Source organism: Alligator sinensis, unplaced genomic scaffold (genome assembly GCF_000455745.1).
Source record: "Alligator sinensis unplaced genomic scaffold, ASM45574v1 scaffold172_1, whole genome shotgun sequence".
In the NCBI taxonomy this organism is placed as follows: domain Eukaryota; kingdom Metazoa; phylum Chordata; order Crocodylia; family Alligatoridae; genus Alligator; species Alligator sinensis.
Genome location: NW_005842168.1, coordinates 1,877,707 through 1,898,421, shown reverse-complemented (window position 1 = coordinate 1,898,421; position 20,715 = coordinate 1,877,707). Strand labels below are relative to the sequence as shown.

Here is a 20,715-nt window from a genome sequence, read left to right as displayed (position 1 = left end):
AAAGAAACTCTGGCCCCATCCTGGCCCTTTTAAAGATGCAAGGGATGAACAACAGCTGCCTTCTGTATAGAAACATGGCAGCTAAGTACAGGAGGGGTTGCCTAGAATATGGCGCCTTCCCTTTGTTTCCCGTTGTCAAACCAAAGACAACAGCCTTCGCACAAGTCTGTCCAGGGTCTGAATGGGAAATGAGTAACCCAAACTCACTGCTGCAGAAGGGAAGATGCATTTTGCAGTTCTGCTGTCCATGATCCCTTGAGATTTTGCAGAAAATGTTTCCTTCTCCTCTATCAGGGCATAAGGGTTTCCATTCCTGCCATAAGTTCCTGGGCCAGGGTAGCAATCCTGCACGGGGGAAACGCAAAGAGAGAGCGAGGGAATTTGATTAAACAAATAGCAATGTCATTTCTGACCTAGAGCCAGACAGACGTCGGAGCATAGCAAAAGAACTGATTCATTGTCAGACTTCATCGCACGTAGCCCTAACAGCCCAGCACACAATAAAAAGTACAGCCTTGCTGCTACCATGAGCACTTGTATAGGAGACACACTGGCTGTGCTGTGAGCCCAGGGACTGCAGAGGTGCATAGCTCCCTAGGGGGTAGGTAAGGTTCCTTGTGGGGCTCATCTACACAAAGGCAGCACAGTCTGGTCCCACTGACCTACAGCTACTCCCAGTAAGGAACATGGAAGACCCTGCTCCAGGGCAGAGCTGGCTCCAGCCTGGTGGGAGCTCCACCTGCGGACATACAGGGACTGCAGCTCATACAGACATATCTGAGCTAGCTTGAGCTCTGGTGGCAGGATAGTTGCAAAGGCACAGAGCTCAGCACATATTGTAGAATCCACCCAGCAAGCAGGATAAATTAACCTATGCTGTCATGGCCAGACTGGTACCCAAAGTAGTTCATTTAAAGCTGGCTCAGGTACATCCACACTGTACTTTCAGTCATTGCTGCTGCAACTGTGAAGTAGACAGACGTCCCATTCTCTTCCCCTACTATGTCTCCTCTACATCACATTACCTCCCTGTCTTACTAAGTTACCATAGTATCTCTATTGCTTGAAGCCAGTCCGTACCCTAATGGTGTCTTTAAACCTCTCTTCTCCGGTGTCACATATACCTCTAGTACTTGAAGGCCGGGTCTCTTGCAGGAAATCCTTGATGTTGTAAGTTCCTGGTCCCAGTCTGTCTTTCTAAGTGAGAAAGGGATTGTAGAGTATTAAGCCAGGTTTTTGAGCTCCCCAGAGCCAGGCCCGGCACAGCTCCTCTTTTTGAATCAATACTGTCACAGTGAACAATCCACAGATTGAACCCCAGACACAGTCAGATGTCTGGTCAGTAATAGTGAGGAAGCGTCAAACCCAAGCCTCACCAGGTATTTGGTTTTCTTCCATATCTCCTTAAAGTGGAAATGGGGGATTTGGGAAAGCCATGCTGCTTCCTGCGCTTTCGTCCAGCCTGAACTCGAAGTCTTCCCCTGAAATGCAGAGCAGAAAAAACATGTTTGGGTGATCCTAGAGAAGTCTCTTCCTAAGTTTCTGCCCTGAAATAAATGCTTTTTGGTTTTTTCCATTGACAGATGCTAGTTTTATATGGAGAGATCAGACCCTTAATTGTCTCATCACAGCATTTACAAATTCACATTCAAGAAGGGTTTGCAGGGCAGGAGAGAGAGCATGTACTTGAGGTCAACAGGGCAATGACAGTTTACCCCAATTGTGGGTCTTTCTCAGGATTCCTTGTGCTTGGAAGGAGTTGCCAGTAGATCAAATCTAGCTGATATGATACACTTGGAGGAAAAGGAAGCAAAAAGGCTGATATATTAGATAGGGCCCAATCATGGAGATTTGCAGGGCTTCAGTGGAAACAGGATCGGGCCCATCTCAGGGAGAGAGGGTCAGTTAGATTCAGGGAGACTATTATATCAACAGAATGGGGCCACACAGACTTTTCTTAGCAGCTGAACTCTGGAAGAAGAGTTTCTACAGCTGTACCTGTCTAGAGCGGGTCTGCTGCACAGTCTTTTATCCCAGCCTTAAATAATAAGGTCCTTTGAACATAATACAGCAAAAGACTCACCACATCTGAAGACACTGTTTTGCCATTGGGCTTCTGTGCATGGGTGCTAGGTCTCTTATCCTTTGAGTAAGTCAATGGCCCACAAAACCTAGGATAGGATGATGCAAGTACACTGTTGGTGTGTCTACACATGCGCTTTAATGTGCAGTAGATTATTCTACTGCATACTAAACCAGCACATAAACTGTACTAATGCGCTTATGCACAATAGAATAGTTTATTGTGCATTAAGTGTTGTGTGGGCCGGGAGCGACCCGAGCCCTTTTCCGCGCTGCACGTGGGCTGTGGCCAGCAGCCTGGGCACGCCGGGTCGGAGAGGGAAGGCCGTCAAGCTGGAATTAGGCACAAACGCATATCGGTAGTTTTAAAGATTGTTTACTTACACCGAGATGGCAGTGGTGTAGGCTGGAAAACTTGCTTGAGTTGCGGTTACAGACAGAAAAGAAAACAAAACTCGAACCTTTAGGGCACGAGGGTACGTCGCAAAGGGTTCCGGCGACGGGAAGATACAAAATACGAGGGTACGTCGCAATGGGTTTCGGCGACGGGAAAATAAACCTGCAGGACTCGAACCCGGGTAGAAGAGCTCTGAGATCAGTCAAGGATTCACACGAAGTTTGCTAGGCTCCGTGGGTCCTTCTGCTCCACACGAAGTTTGCTAGGCTCCGTGGGTCCGGTTCTTTTGCGCGCGGGAAGGGATACGTCTGGACTGCGCTCGGCGACGGGGAGAGGCTAGAGGTTGATCAGACCTCTGTTGCCTGCTTGAAATGCGCTGGGTCCGTAAGGATCCGCAGCGCTTAGAGATCTTCACACAGCGTGAAGTCTCCTCCTCCCTTGTTCGTGGAGTCCTCCAACTTGGGCGGAAACCACTCAAGCCTTTTATACGGCTAGCAAGCCAATCACTAGCCGCCACGTGTGAATAATTTAGAACTGGTCAATAATGGGACTCGAATTAGCATACAAATGGCGGGAACTCTTTGCAACGAGCATTTCTGTGCTGCAACAAAGAAATGCACCCTGCAAAGAAAGCTTCAAATCGGTGGGAAATTCTCCCTTGCACCGGGGTTCTCTTTTGCAGCAGAAAACTCCACCGTGCAAGGAAGCTGTAATTTAGCGGGAACAATTTAGCAGTGCGGAAGCACACAAAAACAAAAATCACACCCTTTGGGTTGTGACAAGTGTCACTAAAAAAAGCATTCACTTTTGCTACTGCGCAGTAGGGCAGCCTAATGCACCTTTATGTAGTACCTCATATACTAAATTTAATGCGCAGTAGCAAAGGTGCATTGATGAACATGTAGACACACCCTGTGTGTTCTGAGTCAATGCAAAGCAAGCAGGACTAACACCACAAACCTGAGCCTGCCCTTGCAAGTGCATAGGGCTTGATGCATTGCCCATTCAAGTCAGTGGAAAGAGTCTCACCGACATCAGTGTTTATTATATAACAAGCCTCTGTTATTGGACTTCTGGCCTGATCGTTCAACAACGTAGGTGCTTCATTTTAAACTTGTCGTGAGCCCTGTGAAATGTAGCAGGATTACTTGGGGCTGAGTTCTGAAGGCAAGGGATTTCTCACATGAGGGACCTGGACTAGCTGATGCAGAGGCATTCAGAGTGTAGTCACCCAATACTGTACCTGCAAGACACTGTTGTGGTGGCACAACAATGTGCAAGCCAGCCAACATCTCTTCCCTCTAGGGGACACACCATCATTGTGCGTTCCTGGGGAGGCATTTTTTAAAGCATCTCGTTGGACAAATTCTGCCAGGTGTTTTTTAGGCAGGTGTATTTTCTCCTCCATTTGGATTGTCGCAGCTTCACCACTGGTACATAGCTGCACGGACATGTGAGCATGCGAATAGCATAGGCATGATGAGTGCATGCACGAATCCAAGGGCTGGCTGTGTGCATGACTCAAGTGTGCAAGAAGTCCTTGTTGCCTTTGTATGCAAGAATGTGTATGCATGCCGTCCACACAAGTTAGAACGTGTGTGTGGCTGATCAGGCCGGAGCTGAGCCCAGCACTCTTCCCCAGCGCTCCCCTGACTCTAGAAATCCCAGCCGGTGGCCGGACCAAACCTTTCCCCCTGCAGCCTCCTATGGGTGGTTCTTACCTGGCTGCCTGAGTCCCAAAGGGGGCACCTGTGAAGCCCTTTGATGCCATGCCCCGTTCCCTGGTCCACAGACCGGTGTCCGAGGCTCCCAGCTGCTCTGGAACTCTGCTGCCATGACAACCACAGACAGACGCTCCGTGCCCTTCTGTTCCCTTGTGTCTGAAGGGGGCGGAGCTTCAGAGCACCTTACCCGGTGCAGGGGGTGGGCTCTCGGGTCAAAGGGCAGTATTGGCAGTCAAAGCTCACATCATGCCCTGCCTTGGGAGGAGGGGAGGGACGGGGTAGCTTTGATCCCCCCTTCCGTCCCTCACTTTGCCTTGATGCCTTGATTTTTGTCAGGTGTGCCCAGGATCTGAAAGCCAAGATACACCTTGTTGGGCAACACCGTCTCTGAATATGGGAAAGCCAAAGCAGCATCATTAATAGGAGTTCCTCAGATTGAGCCCCGACATCGTCCCTGTCCAATCCCTTCTGATCCACATTGCTCCAAAGCAGAGATCCAGGCCGACAGCCAGAATCCAGAGTCTGGATTGGGACCAAACCCTTATTGCTGAGCACATTTTAGACCGTGTTTTTTGTAAGAATTGTCCAGCTGCGTTGGCAGGCTCAGGTACCTCTGCCCATCTGAACAGATGTGTGGAGGGTCACCCGTTAGCCGTGCTACAAGGGTACAGAGGTGCCACTTTTTCTCTGACTACAGTCGGCCTCACCACGGGGTGGGACAGTATTAGGATCCCCTCCACTCTTGCATTCCCATGGAGGAGTCCGCCCTGATGCCACTTGCACCCCACTGAGTGGTAAGTCACGGTCCACTCGTCCACACCAAGCGGCTGAGTTAGGCCGCTGCTCCGTTGCTGATGCCGGTGGGGGCTAGCTCTCTTCTAGGCTGCTGCAGGGAGGAACCGTGTGAGTGCAGACCAGCCCTTTCTCTACTCCCTCTTCACAGTGGCTGCCGAAGACCACGTGCATCCAGAACTCGCAGCCCTCAACTGCACCTGGCTAGTGGTGATCAGCGTGGACAGTGTTTGAAATGAAATTTGGCCTCAACCTGTTTATTTTCAAAGACGTTTTGTGACAGGGAGAGAAATACAAGGCAACCTTTGGCCGACTGATCCTGATGGCGTGCACAGGGGGAGCTACTACAGACCCAGCGAGACTTTTCCGTCTTGGCATCCTGTGATTTGCTGGGCTCCAGGACAGCCCTGAACAAGCAGACACACAGGGAACAGCAAGCGTCCTGCACTGCCTCTCCCAGACAGGACTCCTCCCAAGCTGCCTGTGAATCAGCTAAACCAGAATAGCAGGTCAACAGACAGGCAAATTGGCTCTGAGAAGAAGAAAAGGTTGGGAGGGACGGGAGCGCTGCTTCGGGATAGACCCAACGGCATTCGCCATGGAGAGCACGGAGGAATCGGAGGTGGATATAGACATGCTCCTCAATGACCTGGAGTATCTTCCTGGTCACTTCCACCTAGAGATGAACCTGAACTTTGAGCCCAGCTCCCCTGTGAATTTGAGAGAAAGAGAAATGAAGCTCAAGAAAGAGAGCCTCATATCTGAGCTGGAGTTTGAGGCTGGCGCCTTGCAGTATGCCATCAGGAACCTCCTTGGGGTCTTCTCTTTCCACCTGGAGGAAACAGAGTCAGCCAAGGAGATTTTCCTCGGCATCACCCAGGAGGACCCTGGCAATCTCAACGCCTGGGCCAACCTGGCCTACGTGTACGACCGGCTAAGCAGTGAGGAAGAAGAGGCAGAATGCACTGAGAAACTCTCCCACCTCATGGGCCTGGCCTCCAAAGACGTGTCCCAGGGGGATGCCAGGCTGAGAGCAGCCCGCTGCTTGGCAGAGCAGGGCTATGCATATGCCTTCGATGTGGGGCTCGTCAGTGATGAAGACAGGATAGAGAAGCTGACCTCTGGCATCCTGCTGTATAACAAGGCTCTGACTTACGGGCAGCAGGTCAGTAATCGCGTGCAGCCTGCTGTTTAGTGTCACTCGTTGTGTTTGCCAGGTATCGCCATAGGTTCTTTGGGCAGAACAGTAAAGTGTTTGGTGCTGCATGCACCAAATGACCAGCTGCTGGCTGATGTCTTGTATGATCAGGAAGGCAAACATTATGCTCAGAGAGTGTTAACACCAGGGAGAAGCTCTGGGAATCACTTCTCTATCGGCTTTCCACTCTCCCCAGTGTTGGGTCATTTCAAATGGGGAATCTCAGTGAGATGAACCCTGCAAGCCGGTAAGACAATGCAGAGGTGAGCAGGTTCTGCTGAAAAGGCAGCACAATTCTGCAGCACATGGAAAACTGAAACATCCTTTCCAGGTAATCAGGACTGAGGGTGGTTTATGATTCCACCCACATCTTTTCTAGTTGTTCAAACAAAGGTGTGTCCTGCATACTCTGAGCATGGTGGCTCTACAGGGGCTCATAAAAAGCAGGTGACTGGTATGGAAGTCAGTTTGCTCAGGTGAAGCACTTGGGTTGAGAGGCAGTTTTATTTATTGTGAGAGTGTAAAAGGCAGGGCGGATGTCTCCTAAGGCAGCAGCAGAACCAGGAGCATCAGGTCAGCAAAAAGGTCTGATTTTCTTTCAGGACACTAACAGGACTGAGTTCTGCTAGCCAAGCCCATGCTTCAGGCAAATCATCCCACTGAAGGTGTCTCATGGGGGAAAACCCCAAAGAAATCAATCTGTCTTGGGAGAGGCCCTTTCCCCAGACTCACCCAGTGCTCTGTCCTATGCAACTCCCAACTGAATGCATCCTCTAGGGCAGTGGTTCTCAACCTTTTTTTGTACCAGGACCCATTTCTACACACCAATGGCCAGTCCTGACCCAGTAAATAGTTTAGCCCCCTGGCCCTGCTGGTGCCCCTCACTCTTGACCCGTTGCCCCCCACCCCCAGGTCTCAGCTCCCAAGTGTGTGGGGCAGGGGGTGGTGTATAAGGTATGGGGGGCCCTCAGCAGCCCCTTGCAGGCTGGAACTGAGCCAGCCTGCAAGGGAAAAGCTATGGTTTCCCATGTTTTTCTTCTTTAAAGAATCTATTTTTAAAGTTTGATCCAATTTTAAAGTTTGGTCACGACCCTTTCATATATTCTTGCAACCCACTTTTGGGACATGACCCACAGGTTGAGAAACATTGCTCTAGGGAGAGTGAAAGGGATCCACCACAAAGCACCTGCCAAACCTGATCTCCCTGTGGCTGCCAGAGCGTGAGATTTCATAGATTTCATAGACATTAGGGCTGGAAGGGACCTCGGAAGATCATCGAGTCCAGCCCCCCGCCCAAAGGGCAGGAAGTCAGCTGGGGTCATAGGATCCCAGCAAGATAAGCATCCAGTTTCATCTTGAAGGTGTTCAATGAAGGCGCTTGAACCACCTCCGGTGGCAGGCTGTTCCAGACCTTGGGGGCTCAGACAGTAAAGAAGTTCTTCCTTATGTCCAGCCTGAAACGATCTTGAAGTAGTTTGTGACCATTCGACCTCGTCATCCCTTGGGGCGCTCTGGTGAACAAACGTTCCCCCAGATGCTGGTGGTCACCCCTGATAAACTTGTAGGTGGCCATCAGATCACCCCTGAGCCTGCGCTTTTCCAGGCTAAAGAGCCCCAGGGCTCTCAGCCTGTCATCGTAGGGCCAGCTTCCCTGACCTCTGATCATGCGCGTGGCTCTTCTCTGGACTCTCTCAAGCTTCTTGTTGAGCTTCCTCAAGTAGTGAGGAAGCTACTTACCTTGTTTAAACGTGGTAGTGAACCCAAGAACAAGATAGGACAGACTTGTTTTGATATGGACCCTACCTGCATGGAAAAGTCAGTGGTAGCAAATCATGCACCCTGTGGCTGGAGTGGTTTAGCCTGGCCTCAGAATAAAGAAAAATGAGAAGCCAATTTGTGTCAAGGAGGAAAGCTGCTTGCAGGGGGGGAGTATCTTCTACTTGGTAGCACAGAGACCTGGATGGCATGCAACCAGAAACTCCTGGATCCTATTCCCAAGTCTGCCACTAACTTGGACGAGCGACAAAACTACTGTCAGCTTCTCCTTCTTTAAAAAGGACTGATTAGTGCATTAGGTTTATGCAGCAATTTTCCTCTGTTTTATAGGGCTCAAAGCTGCACCAGCATTAATGTGAGAACGAGCTGTGCCCTAACCCAGCCAGCAAGGCATTGGCTGGGTCAGAAGCCAAATCTGACTTCCAGTCACAGCTCAAGCCACTAGACTCTGAAGTAGTCACCTGCTGACAAGACCTCCAAGGGTGCCCAGGGTTAGTTCATTCATGTCTGTGACACGCTATGGGACTGGTAGATGAAAGCATGCACTGGGGGACCTGCAGAGCAGTGTGAAAGGGAAGATGTTTGCACAGCACGATCAGAGGAAGGGCTGTGCAAGGGGTCATGTCTGGTTAGGAGGGAGCCTTTGTGTCAAGTTTCGCCTTGGTTAAAAAGCTCAGGGAGCTTCAGTGGAGCTACAAGAAGCTGAGGATCTGGCCCAGGGCCTCATAGTACTGAATACAAAGTATTTGGAAAATTACTTGCCCAGGCAGAGTGCGTGTCCTTCTTCCCCATGGCCATCTTTTCTTCTCATAGGCCACTTGACTCCTTCAGATGATGTTTAGGTGTTAATACTGTATTTCCTCCCAACCTTTCCCCATTTCAGATCCCTTTAGAGGAGAAAAGAAGCTGGTACTTCACCATGGCCACCCTGTACATCAGGTAAGGTACAGAGTACCTGGCCCTGAGCTGCAATAACCTCACAGAACATAGATGTTAGGGGCTGGAAGGGACCTCACAAGATCATCGGGTTCAACCCCCCTGCACTTGGGCAGGAAAGACTGCTGGGGTCAGATGCTTGTTTTGTGATTTTTTTTGTGGTGTTTGGGGTTGGGTTTTTTTGCTTCTTCTGGAGCTGTAGAAAGGGTGTTCAAAAAGCCAAGTCTGGCTCAGGGGGATACAGTGATCCAGGCAAGTTAGGAGGAGGGACGTGAAACTGCAACGTAGGAAAAATTATGACAACAGTACCCATCTTTGCCAGCCTTAGTGCAGTTACACTCCACTATTTCCAGTGTAACTGCAAAGCCTAATTAATACATGCAAGCTACTAGGCAACAGCCTGTTGAAGCACAGACCACCAAAGCATAGCTCAACACTGAGCCACCCAGCCACTAGCTGGTAAGGGAAGCAGTCATGTTGGGTACAGGGGGCTGGGCATCTAGAAGAGCAACTGAGCCCACCTCTGGCACTCTTGTGACAGGCGAGATGGGATCCTGATGAACCAGGAGAATGACGAGCAGAAGAGGCTGCCTGCCTACAACAGGACCGTGGGCCTGCTTCGACAAGTCATCAAGTCCCCCAGTTCTCACTACCGAGGTAGGGGAAGCTGCTTGTTGTAGGCAAACTCCAGAGCTCCTCATGAGAAATGCCTCCCAGACCTGCTGGCTTTCAAGCCCGCCTGCCAGCAACATCAATGGGGACTTCTTTTCAGGAGTGCTGAGCCTCTCTGAGTCCCATCCCTGGTCTCTGCTTAGGGCCTGGATCGGCAGGGTGCTACAGTCAAGCATGTGGCTAATCTCACTGAAGGGATTAGGGCTCGGTTATGTACTTAGTCATGTCCTTGGTCCCTTACCAATTTAGAGCCAATGTCATGGATATCAGGAAATCCCATGGGAACTGAATTGATGGCCTTGCTCTGCTTCCTGCTCTGCAGGAGCCATGGAAATATTTTCTTTTAAAAAAACCCAATGGATCAGTTGCTAATTCCAAAGGATCCCAGAAGTGGATCAGCTGTGAGAGCAATCACTTCCTCTCCTCCTCTGTCAGGATCCAGGGCAGGCTGGGAGCTGAAGGGTAGGGCAGAGTGGGGGAAGCCAGAGTCACTCTACGTGTGGATTAACACAGCACTGTGGGCTGCCACCTTCCCAGTTAAACATGTCCCAGAAATGCTGAGCTGGCTGGAAATAGCTCCATGGGGAAACGCGTCTCTCTGCCAAGGCTCCTTAGCCAAGACCTGTTTCCAAACTGGCACCTCCTCTTCAGCTTGGCTGCTCAGGGTGGGGAGGTTTGAGCATGAAGTGGCTCCACTGCTAACCTGCTCTGAATGCTGCTCCCCTAGCTCTGGCCTGGTGCTACCTCGGGATGCTGCTGGAAAAGAAAGAAACCTTTTCAACCACTCCCATGGGTATCCATGACTGTGGCTACTCTGGGGCCGATCCTCTCGACTGCTTTGGCAAGGTCAGTGCCACCATGCAAACATCAAGTGTGGGGAAGCCCCTGCTGCCCTGACCTTCCCACTCACCTCTATCCTGCCTTTCCCTTCACTCCCCTTCCCTGCCTGCATCCCTCCATTCCCCCTACTCAGAGGCAGCTCACAATACAGGGAAGGCCAGCACAGCTTAAAGATCTCAGTACTACCTATGCAAACAGGATTGCTTTCAAAATGCAGGACAGCTTCCAGCTGGTGTGAACCAGCTTAGCGTCAGTGAAGGCAATGGAGCTGCTACCTAGTGCTGCCCAGTAACCTCAGATGGATGTAGGTTGGTTTGTTCAAGGGCTACAGTTGCTGGGATGGGAAAAGGCTTAGGCCAGGCATTTCTTGGACCCCTTATACTTTTGTCTGCTTCAACAAGCAGCTGTGCTGGTGCATAAGACAGATTATCCAGTACAATGAAAAGTGTTTTGTGGCTCAGTGCACAAGATGGTAAGTCACTCATGGCAATGTGTTTTGCTTTCTCTGCTTTTCGAAGGCGATAGAAATAGCAGAAGACAATCCAGCCACACTAAACCGCCTGGCAAAGATCTTCCACTTCAGAGGCAAGCAAGAAATGGCCATGGGGATCTGCAACATGGCACTAAATGTTGTTCAGGATCCAGAGCTCAACTGGCAGGCATACTGCACGCGGGCCAAGGTAGGTCACTCACCACTGAAATCAATGTCTCCAAATGCAAACGGTGCAATTTGAACAGAGTAGCTCCACCCTCTGCCATGGTCTGGGCCAGGGCAATGTTTTTAGCCACTGCATCATCTGCACAAAATTTGAGGTGACACTAAACTTTCCAGAGTCTCAGGAACTTCCACTGCAGTCACTGTGGCTTTGGTGGCCATGTCCACTTGGTTTCTGGAGTCACTAAAACAATGCAGCCCTCTGTCTTCTGGCACCTGGCTCAGACTTCGTAGCTGATCCTGGAAAGCCCAGTGGAATATCCAACCTTGTCCTACAGGTTAGGGTTACAGAAAAGTAGGCCTAGAAGGGACCTCACAAGGTCATCGAGTTTAGCCCCCTGGTCAAGGCAAGATCATCCCTGACTAAACCATCCCAGCCAAGTGTCTGTCCAACCTGCTCTTGAAAACTTCCAAGAATGGAGACTCCAGGATGTCTCTGGGTAGCCTGTCCCAATGTCTGATCACCCTCAGAGTCAGAAAGTTCCTACTAGAACGCAAGGCCCCAGTACAGCAAAGCACTTGGGCACGTGGTTAAGCATGTGAGTTGTCCCAAGGATTCAAGTGAAGCTGTTTCAGAAATACCACATACAGCTATTGCCTCACTACCACAGAGCAGTAGGCAATGAGCTGGAGCTGCCTCCTAGACAAAGTGGGGAGGTGCACTTGAGGGGCCAGCACACAAACACTGCCTGCTTCAGGAATTGCTCTCTGCTATTCAGACAAGACTGTTAAGCAAAGGCCACATTTGCCACTGTTGAAGAACCCTGGGGACCCGCCCCACTCCTGTCTATACAGTAGAAGCCCTATCTGAACAGTGCTGCACGCTCCCCACCTAGCTGAGAACATCAATAGCTAACTGTGCAGAGAGAACGGGAGATAGCCTCTGTGCCGACCAGGAACAGCCACGGCATCTCCAGGCTGCATGAACAGCTACCCGGCTTTGCATTCCCATGCTGCCTCTAGAGCAGCGGTTCTGAACCTTTTTCAGTCGACGTACCCCTTGGTGTCAGAGTGAGACTTCACGTACCCTCTTTCAATGGGAAATTAATTTTTATGTCAAACTACGTGTAATCCCACGCACATGCGCATTTTACAGCAGTTTCAAATTGTCAAGACTTTTTTTAGGCCCTTCGACCTGTGTTAGACAATGTATGAAATATATTTCGTGTACCCCCCTGGGGGTACATGTACCCCCGGTTCAGAACCGCTGCTCTAGAGCAAGCGTTACAAGTTTAGGTGTGGTTTGGCCAAGGCCAGGCATGCTGGAGCACTAGGCCAGCCCAGGGCACGCTCATGGAGGCTGCTGCACGCTTGCAGGCAGCTGATTTTTCCAAGTTGCGCTCCCTGTTTGACTCGGACACAAAACAGCACTGACTCAAAGGCTGTTGACTGGCTAAAGAGGTTTAGCAGTGGGGGAAGGGTTGTTCATTTCCTTGCCTCCCTTGTTCTGCCCAGACACAGCTGCACTAGGTACATATCATGGAGTCATTCATATGCTTAAAGTTAAGCATGTGCTGAAGTGCTTTGTTGAACGAGGTGCAATTACACATATGCTTAAAGTTAAGCAGTGTGGGGTGTAATGTGAGAAATTAATTAAATGCTCCTTTGCATTTTAAGCTGCCCTGGGGGGGAGCTATGGAACCAATGTTCCACTGACTTGTGGGAACTATAGCCAAGGCACTAAGTGCCTTCACCTGAGTTAAGGTGTCGGGAGATGTGGGTTGAAATCCTAGCTTTGGCACCAACAGCTTAGCAATGGACAAGCCACTTGAGTCCTAAGGGATTTATGGGGGTCAAGTCCCATCGATGGAAGTGACTTCGGTACTTAGGTACCTAACTCCTACTGACTTGTAATGAGTTTTAGGCTCCTAAGTCATTTAGGATCATTTAAAGTCATTTAAAACTTTCACAGTTCATCACTCCAGGGCTCAGTTTCTCCCATTTGTGAAATGGCATTGATGACACTTTCTAACCTCATGCAAACAGAACTGTTGTGTACTGCATATTTCCAATAATATCAGTTGCAAAGATAACCTTAAATAAACATAAAGTGAAATCTCACTTTATTACTTTTACATAAAGATGCCTTAAGAAATCAATTGCAACAGAAGCGAATTCTCAGCCTATCTTGGCTATCTTGAATATGGGGTTAAACCTGTCCTTCAAAAGAGCTTCTCTCAAACTTCAGCAGTGGGCGTGAAACTGAAAAATGTAGCATTAGAAAGGTTCCTGAAAGCCAGTTTGTATCTTAGACTTCAATCTGAAATCTCTCAAGTGATCATTTCTGCAGCTCTTACTGAGGCAAAACTCTTTGCATAGTCAAAGACATGAAGCAGTACAAATAAAGGCAGATAAGAACATACAACTGAGGGGCAGGCCACCTTCAGTTCCTATTCAGTAGTTAAAATACACAGATTAATAGGCACTGATTACTGCAAAGGGAAATTTCAAACATGTCTCTGGCAGGTTTTAGGAGTATGTTGTTTTAGACACTTGGATACCTTCGTGGCAAAATAGCTATTTCCTCAGCTGGTGTAAGTAACGGGGATTTGCACTGCTTTACCCTAATGCAGGGGTGGGCAATTATTTCAGGCGGAGGGCCACTTACTGAGTTCTGGCAAGCCATCGAGGGCCGCATGGCAGGCAGCCAGGGGCAGATAACCTTTAATTTTCTACATTTTTTTAGGGGCCTCACGGGCCGGATAGAATGGCCTGGTGGGTCACATCTGGCCCGCAGGCTGCATTTTGCCCACCCCTGCCCTAATGGCAAGTCTGGCCTGACTCATTCAAAGTCTTTGGTCTAACATAACTGCAATTTAAATCAGCCCACCAAAACTATAGAACTCCAAATATGGTGTCAGGTGGCAGAAAGCTGAAAACACAGATGTCCCAAACTGAGCTACTGTGCTTCCTCCCATTGCTAGATCCACCTTAAGCTCTATCTGCAAGACCTGGAACGTGCAAAGTTGGGTTTGGGAGGAATGCCAGACAGGAAACATCTCACCAGTGCTAAAGAGGATCTGGAAAGTGTGGTACAGGTGTGCCCGTGCCTGAAGCTATACCTTGACATTGGCCAGGTGAGTAAATGCCCATGTGCTCTCCTCTTCCAACGAGGGCAACGCCTCCTGCTTTCAGCACCATTGTCTTCTTATTTACATTTGGTACTTAAAGAAACAAGAGCAACAGAGAAGGTACAAACACTGAGAGCTCTGTTACAACTGTTTGAGTCAATAGTGAAAGGGCTGGAAATGGAGGAAGTTAAAACTGTTGTGGTCAAAGAGTGACTGGGTGTAGTGTCAATATAATGGCCCTGGTCCCTGACTCTGCTGTACCCAGTCTCTGGCTGACCATGTGGCAGATCCCCCAAATGATGCCATAAATTTTAGTGTGATCACTGATGATACCAGGTGGCCTAAGGTGCGGTGGCAGAGCACTTTTAAGGTGTCTTGCTACAGCCCCACCAACTTGCTACCAAGCCACCCACTGGGTACACATTGAAGGCTGCCTCCAGCTGTAGATTGTCATTTGGGCTTGTAGTCAAAGGCAGCCAGATGTGATGCTGGCCATATAACTCCCCTGTGCAGTTGTCCTGCCTGAATCACACCAGCCCAGTGGGCTGCTAGGCCCAGCTGGACTTTTGACCTTTTGGGATCAGGCTGTAACTGTAAAAGTCTCTGGAGTTTGCCTTGTAACGGTGGTTGTGAGAGTACTACTATTTTGCCTTTTGTCCTCATAGGTCTATTATTACATGGGTGTGGATGCCATGCAGGAACTGTTCCCAGTGGATGAAAACGCACTGAACAATGCACTGGTATTCCTCGCTAAAGCCATGGAGTTTGACCTGGGGGATGTGTTACCCGGAATACAGCTGCTCCGGGGGAAGTGCTTGAGGCTTAAAAATGAAGAGTCAAATGCCATTAAGTGCTTCAAGCGAGCAATAGAACTGGACGATGTGGGCTCAGCTAACACAGAGAGCTTCCGGTGCCTGATGGAGACGCTCCTCATGCTGTTTGGTCAGAAGCAGGTGAATGCTGAGATGCTGATGCAGGAGGTGGAGCTGTGGGTAAAGAAGGCCGAGGAGAAGTACCTGAAGCGGTGTGTCCAACAGGAGCTGAGGCTGGTCTGGCGAAACCACATGTCAGAGGTGATTGAACTCGCCAAAGCGATGGTCGCCAGGGGGAAAACGGAACTGGTGAAGCTGCTGTTAGAGACAATAAAGACGGACTCTTACAAGGCCAAATTGAACGAGCGGTCAAACTCCTTTTGAATGGCTGCTGTTGACATTGGACCCTGCAGCACAACGGCCACCTCTTAGTGCCCATCCGGACATTTTCCGTTCCCCAGGGCCTTGTAAAAGGAGGAGTCGGCAAACATTAAATACTTAACTTGGATGTAGTGTCCTTCACTCATGGGTCTCCAAGCAATATGTGAAGGTGGTCAAGCATTCCTACCTCTGTCTGACAAACAGTGAAACTGAGGTCCAGGCAAAAATATGGAGAAGTGGCCTTTGGCCATGGTTGCCTCCATTTACTGAGAGCAGTTGGAGTAGGGAGCCCTCAACACCTCTAGAAATCTGGTCGCAGGTATCTCAGCTTGGGCACTCCTCATATTTCAAAAGCTCTTCATGATATACAACCTAACTGAAGCCAAACATAAGCCAACAGTGTGCTTTTATTGAAAAAAAGGCCAGCAGCGTACTGGGTTATACTAACAGGAGTGTCATTTGCCAATCAAAAGAAGTGATTCTTTTGCTCTATTCAGCCTTTTTTGAGGCCTTACCTGGAGTTCTGTGTCCAGTTTTGGCCCTGCACTTTAAGAAGGAAAGGGATAGATTAGGAGGAGTCCAGCAGAGAGCGGCAAAAATGATTAGAGACCTGGAAAGCATGACTTATGACAGACAGTTCAGAGAGCTTGCATTATTTGCTCTGGCAAAGAGAAAAGATGTCTGGGGCGGAGGGGGCATTTGGTAACAGCCTTCAAAATACCAAAAGAGTGATGATAGAGAGGATGGAGATGGGCTATTCTCTGTGGTCATAAGGGACCGGACTAGGAGTAATGGCTTCAAACGGAAGTATAGGAAACCTAGGTTGGAAATTAGAAGGAACTTTCTGACTCTGCGAGTGGTCAGATATTGGAACAGGCTACCCAGATAAACCGTGCAATCTCCATCTTTGGGAATTTTCAAGAGCAGATTGGACAGACACTTGGGTGGGATGGTTTAGTCAGGGATGATCCTGCTTTGAACAGGGAGCTGGACCTAGGTGACCTCATGAGATCCCTTCCAGTCCTCCCTTATGATCCTCTTCCTTGTAGTGTAATCCCATTACTTTTCTGTGATCATCTGAAAGTTGCTCACCATCCTCTTTATAACTACCCTTCATGTATTTGAAGACTACCAGATCCCCCCTCACTCTTCTCTGGAGTAGATTATTCCAATTCTTCCAACCTTCCCTTATATGCCATTTTTTTCAAGACCTCTAATTACTTTAGTTACTCTCCACTGGGTTCTTTCCTTTTTGTCCATCTCTTTCTAGAAATTCAATGGCAAGTTCTCCCAGTGAAGCTTCGCCAGTGCTGAATAGAAGAGAAGAATCTGACCTCCATATAGCACCCCTGCTATCAGTGACTGAATTCGTGGCAAGTGGAAGAGGGAAGGGTAGCTTCTCTCTCTCTTCCCTGGTATGCATAAAAATATATCGGAAGGGCAAAGTTCTTCTATTTGCAACATATCAGATGATGGAGAGGGAATAGTATGTTCAAAAAGCTTTCACAGAAATCCAAATCCATTGAATCGGGTACATACATACCATACCTATGCATACATTTCCTATCAATCACTCTACCAAATGCTTTGTAGATTTACAGGCATAAAATGTAAACATTTTCAGCAAAGTGATTTTCATAGATTTCATAGACATTAGGGCTGGATGGGACCTCAAAGATCATCAAGTCCAGCCCCCTGCCCCAAGGGCAGGAAGTCAGCTGGGGACCCCAGCAAGATAAGCATCCGAGCGTTTCTTGAATTAGTCCAGAGTAGGTGCCTGCACCACATCTGGAGGAAGTCTATTCCAGGTCTCAGGGGCTCGGACAGTAAAGAAATTTGTTCTTATGTCCAGCCTAAAACGGTCTTGTAGGAGTTTATGACCGTTGGTCCTTGTTTTTCCTTGGGGCGCTCTGGTGAACAGACATTCTCCCAGATCCTGATGAACACCCCTTGTGTACTTATAGGTAACCACCAGGTTCCCCCTGAGCCTGCATTTTTCCGGACTGAAGAGTCCCGTGATGTTTGATGTAAATTTCTTTGCCTTGCGATTTTGGTTTTTTGGTACATACTTTGGTTTTGAAGGGGTTAGAGGAGAGCATTTCTTTATTTCAGACACATGGCACTATTTCCTGCTCCCTCTCTGTGGGAGTGCACAATTCAAACAGGATCAGTTTACCACAGGCAAAAAGGAGAGACGCGGAAGTCCCTAGGTAAGTATTAGCAGCATATTTGTGATCTACACTCCTATTTTATACCAACCCTGGTTCTTGACTGACTGGATTTCTAAAGGATTTTTAATGGGGTTTTAGTTTTACAGCTATAAAATTAGCTTCCCACGATCATAGTCTGAGGGCTCAGTGTGTAGCAAAGTAGAGTAGGGCGTGATTTAATTAGAATTATAGGCAAGAGCCAAAACACAGTATTGTGTCTTTTCCCCTTTATGGAACAGTAATAGAAGAAAAGCCACATGAGCACAGTGGAGTCCAAACACCTGCGTGTACTCAGTGTACACACCGTAGAAGGCCTGGCTATATTTACATTCCTTTGCTGGTAGCATTTTAAAACAAGGAACATAATGAGAATCTCTACAATGTCTCACACATCGTTTAAAGAGAAACCACCCAATTGCTATGCACACCCCATTGCAGTGAAAAGGTCTGTTTGCATTGTAGTTGAAAGCAGGCTGCTATTTCTCTGCTGTTCAGGATCTTCCCATACTGATAATTTAGAAGATAAAAGACACAAAGCACTAAATAACATTACCTGATTATGATTGGAATTGATTCTTCCCAGTTTCTGAAAATCTTTGCATGAATCATGGAAATGATGGCATTCACAAGGCCAAAGCCATGTTTCAGTGAATTAATTCATGGATGTGTCTGCTACCGTCCTCTATTGCTTGCAATTGAAACTGTTTCCTGACCCTTGGTGGGATCATGGCAGTGGGTTATGCTTTTGGATGGGGAAGGATATGAGTTCTAACCCAGCTCATGCTGTAAACTTCCAAGCAAGAAATCACACAGTTCTAGTGTGGCCCGGGGTCTGTCACTATATTTAGAGCTCCTTTGTCTATATCTGTGTCTGAAATGCTGGTCACCATGTTTGCTTATCCATTTCTCACTCCCCAGTAAAATAGACAGCTTGAGTAGAATAGCCAGGCTGGTCTGTTTGCACTGTTACCCATAGATGGTTTAGGAAAATCACGTGCAGCTGTATCAATATTGACTGGGCGTGCAACGTGTAAATAAAGATGTCCCCATCGGGAGTTCTCAAGGAATAAAGACATTTCTACAATGCCAACACGAAAAAGGGGGCAAGATTTCCAGCTTCTCACATGTTGCTATGGCAGGCTGAAAGCCTTTCAGCAATTATTGTTTTTTATTTTTTGCGTGGAGATACTGCCTGAGTGTACCAGCTGAGACTGGGGCCTCACGTGCACGCGTGCAAACGCTCACCTACACAGAGAGCAAGACAGAGTTTAGAGTCCAAGTAGATGCCAAGAGAATACCGAGCGGTAACACAGGTGGGAGATGGAAAGCAACGGAGAGCTAGTTATGGTCACTCTAATAAGCAGTGGTCACTGCACACCAGCTGCCTAAGACTACGCTGCCTTGTTTCAGCGCAATACACATAGACGTCAGCAATAATGCATCAACGTAGCTGCTGACTGGCTTGCTACAGGTTTGGCTGAGATGGTGGCACAATTTTAGAACTGCAGCTCCAACCTCTTCCCAGTCCTGAGCACGGCACGTCCCGTACTTTCCTGACCAGCAGCGGGCAACAGCCTGCACCTCCCCTAGACATGCGGCACTCCCTTCTCAGTAGCTTTCACCTGGCCCTGAGTAGAAATGGGGAAGAGATGAGCTATGGCTTGTTAGCGTCCCCGCTTGCCAAGGTATGCTTGTAGGAGGCAACTGCCTGAAGCGACCGTCCTCTCTCTTTCCTTCCTTAAAAACTCTTTCACGTTCCCATGGGGGGTCGGGCACAGTGTCCTTGCCTGGTTGATCTTCTCTGTGCCATCACCCACTCTGTTCCCCACTCCCTTCCTTCCTATCTCTTTACATGGCAGCCATGGCAAAAGGCGTGAAAGGCCCAGCACACTCGGACCGTTCTCTTCCTCCCGCCTGGTTTACGGGGCAAGCTTCTGTACACCGGCAGCTCTTCAGTAACAGCGCCAGTGCCTCCTGCTCCCCTACGTGGTCGACGGTGGGGCTCTTTTCCTGTCCTTGCTCCACTGACATTTCGGGCAGTTTCACTGGGCCACGTCCACTGGCTCTTTGGACTCGTTTGAGCACCAGTGGGCCCTGCCCAGTGTGGCCTCCCCTTGGTGCACTCAGGCCCATCGCCCTCATCCCCAGTTTCCCTTCCTTTTGTCCCAAGAAAGTAGCTGTTGCTTTAGTGGCCTCCCTTTCTAAGCGAGGCTTAAACTTCGTCCCGGTGGGCAGCGATCCCTTGAAGGTAACAAATCCCCAGCGTGTTTCGCAGGCAGGGCTGACAGCCTGGCTTGAAACACCCGTGCGGTGGCACAGACGGCCCAGGCGGTTTGGGGACATTGGGCTGCTACCGACAGCTCCTGCCTCCAAGCTCTGCCCTGCTGCCAGGAAGGCGACTGATGATGTTTAATGGGAAAGGGGGTTTGCATCAGGCCAGGCATGGGGCCGGGGAGGGGGGGCAGCCAGCAGAGCCCCCTGCAATTGCATATGCATGCTCAAACTGCAACCCTAGCAGCCCCCTCAGAGCTGGCCTTGCAAAACGCCCCCTCCCCAGCAGGCAGAGCGCTCAGCTCGGTTGCAACCCGTTTGTAGAGGCGATGCCCGCTCCAGCGCCCCTAGCCCCTGCACAGCCAGCTCCAGGGAGCAGGGGAGACAAAAGAATCATAGAGTTTGTCCTCCGAGCGGCAGGAGGGGTGGCAGGAAACTACCCCGCTAGCCGCCCTCTCTATGGTATGCTCCTTCCGCAGGGTGGGCATCCGCATCCGGGGTAGGGCACTGCGGCGTGACATGCTGGCCCGCTTTCATTCTGATTGGCTGGCGGCTCCGAACGCTTCCTTCCTACAGGGAAAGCAGCGTGGTGGGTCTCTCGCGCATGCGCATGCGGTTCCTGTGCTCCTTGCGGTCAGAGCGGGGCTGCCCGGGGATGCCCGTGCGGACCCACGCTTCACCCCGGGGTTGGCTGCAGCTCGTGCATGTCGCTGCCCCCCGGGAAGCTCAGGGTCTCGCCTCCAGGCACTTGGCCTCACTTTGCCTGTCTGTAAAATGGGTCTGTGACACCGCACAGCTCTTCTAACAGTCTTCCTGCTGCGTGGGTGCGAGGTGAGGT

The 20,715-nt window shown here is 49.6% G+C and overlaps 3 protein-coding genes across 8 annotated transcripts in view; 2 read left to right on the top strand and 1 right to left on the bottom strand.

Annotated features, from left to right (window-relative positions):
* The window catches only part of LEXM (lymphocyte expansion molecule), a 12,911-nt gene extending 8,655 nt beyond the window's left edge, over window positions 1-4,256 (bottom strand). The window contains exons 1-5 of the mRNA XM_006025843.3: window positions 4,201-4,256; window positions 2,084-2,171; window positions 1,377-1,481; window positions 1,081-1,197; window positions 208-345 (exon numbers count right to left, since the gene is read on the bottom strand). Coding sequence (XP_006025905.1) covers window positions 208-345; window positions 1,081-1,197; window positions 1,377-1,481; window positions 2,084-2,171; window positions 4,201-4,250 — 498 coding nt within the window. The 5' untranslated portion in view covers window positions 4,251-4,256. The remainder of the gene's footprint in view (window positions 1-207; window positions 346-1,080; window positions 1,198-1,376; window positions 1,482-2,083; window positions 2,172-4,200) is intronic.
* TTC22 (tetratricopeptide repeat domain 22) overlaps window positions 1-15,510 on the top strand; it is an 18,068-nt gene extending 2,558 nt beyond the window's left edge. For 4 of the 5 annotated variants that reach the window (XM_025206651.1, XM_014520904.2, XM_014520905.2 and 1 more), the window contains 7 exons: window positions 4,540-6,160; window positions 8,853-8,908; window positions 9,447-9,562; window positions 10,305-10,423; window positions 10,936-11,097; window positions 14,057-14,209; window positions 14,869-15,510. In XM_025206651.1, the coding sequence (XP_025062436.1) occupies window positions 5,594-6,160; window positions 8,853-8,908; window positions 9,447-9,562; window positions 10,305-10,423; window positions 10,936-11,097; window positions 14,057-14,209; window positions 14,869-15,399 (1,704 nt within the window). In that variant the 5' untranslated portion in view covers window positions 4,540-5,593 and the 3' untranslated portion in view covers window positions 15,400-15,510. The remainder of the gene's footprint in view (window positions 1-4,539; window positions 6,161-8,852; window positions 8,909-9,446; window positions 9,563-10,304; window positions 10,424-10,935; window positions 11,098-14,056; window positions 14,210-14,868) is intronic. The other variant, XM_025206652.1, reaches the window with a different exon arrangement.
* Window positions 15,511-20,372: 4,862 nt separating this feature from the next.
* PARS2 (prolyl-tRNA synthetase 2, mitochondrial) overlaps window positions 20,373-20,715 on the top strand; it is a 1,929-nt gene continuing 1,586 nt past the window's right edge. Inside the window, exon 1 of one of the 2 annotated variants that reach the window (XM_006025824.2) lies at window positions 20,373-20,466. In XM_006025824.2, coding sequence (XP_006025886.2) covers window positions 20,397-20,466 — 70 coding nt within the window. In that variant the 5' untranslated portion in view covers window positions 20,373-20,396. The other variant, XM_006025823.3, reaches the window with a different exon arrangement.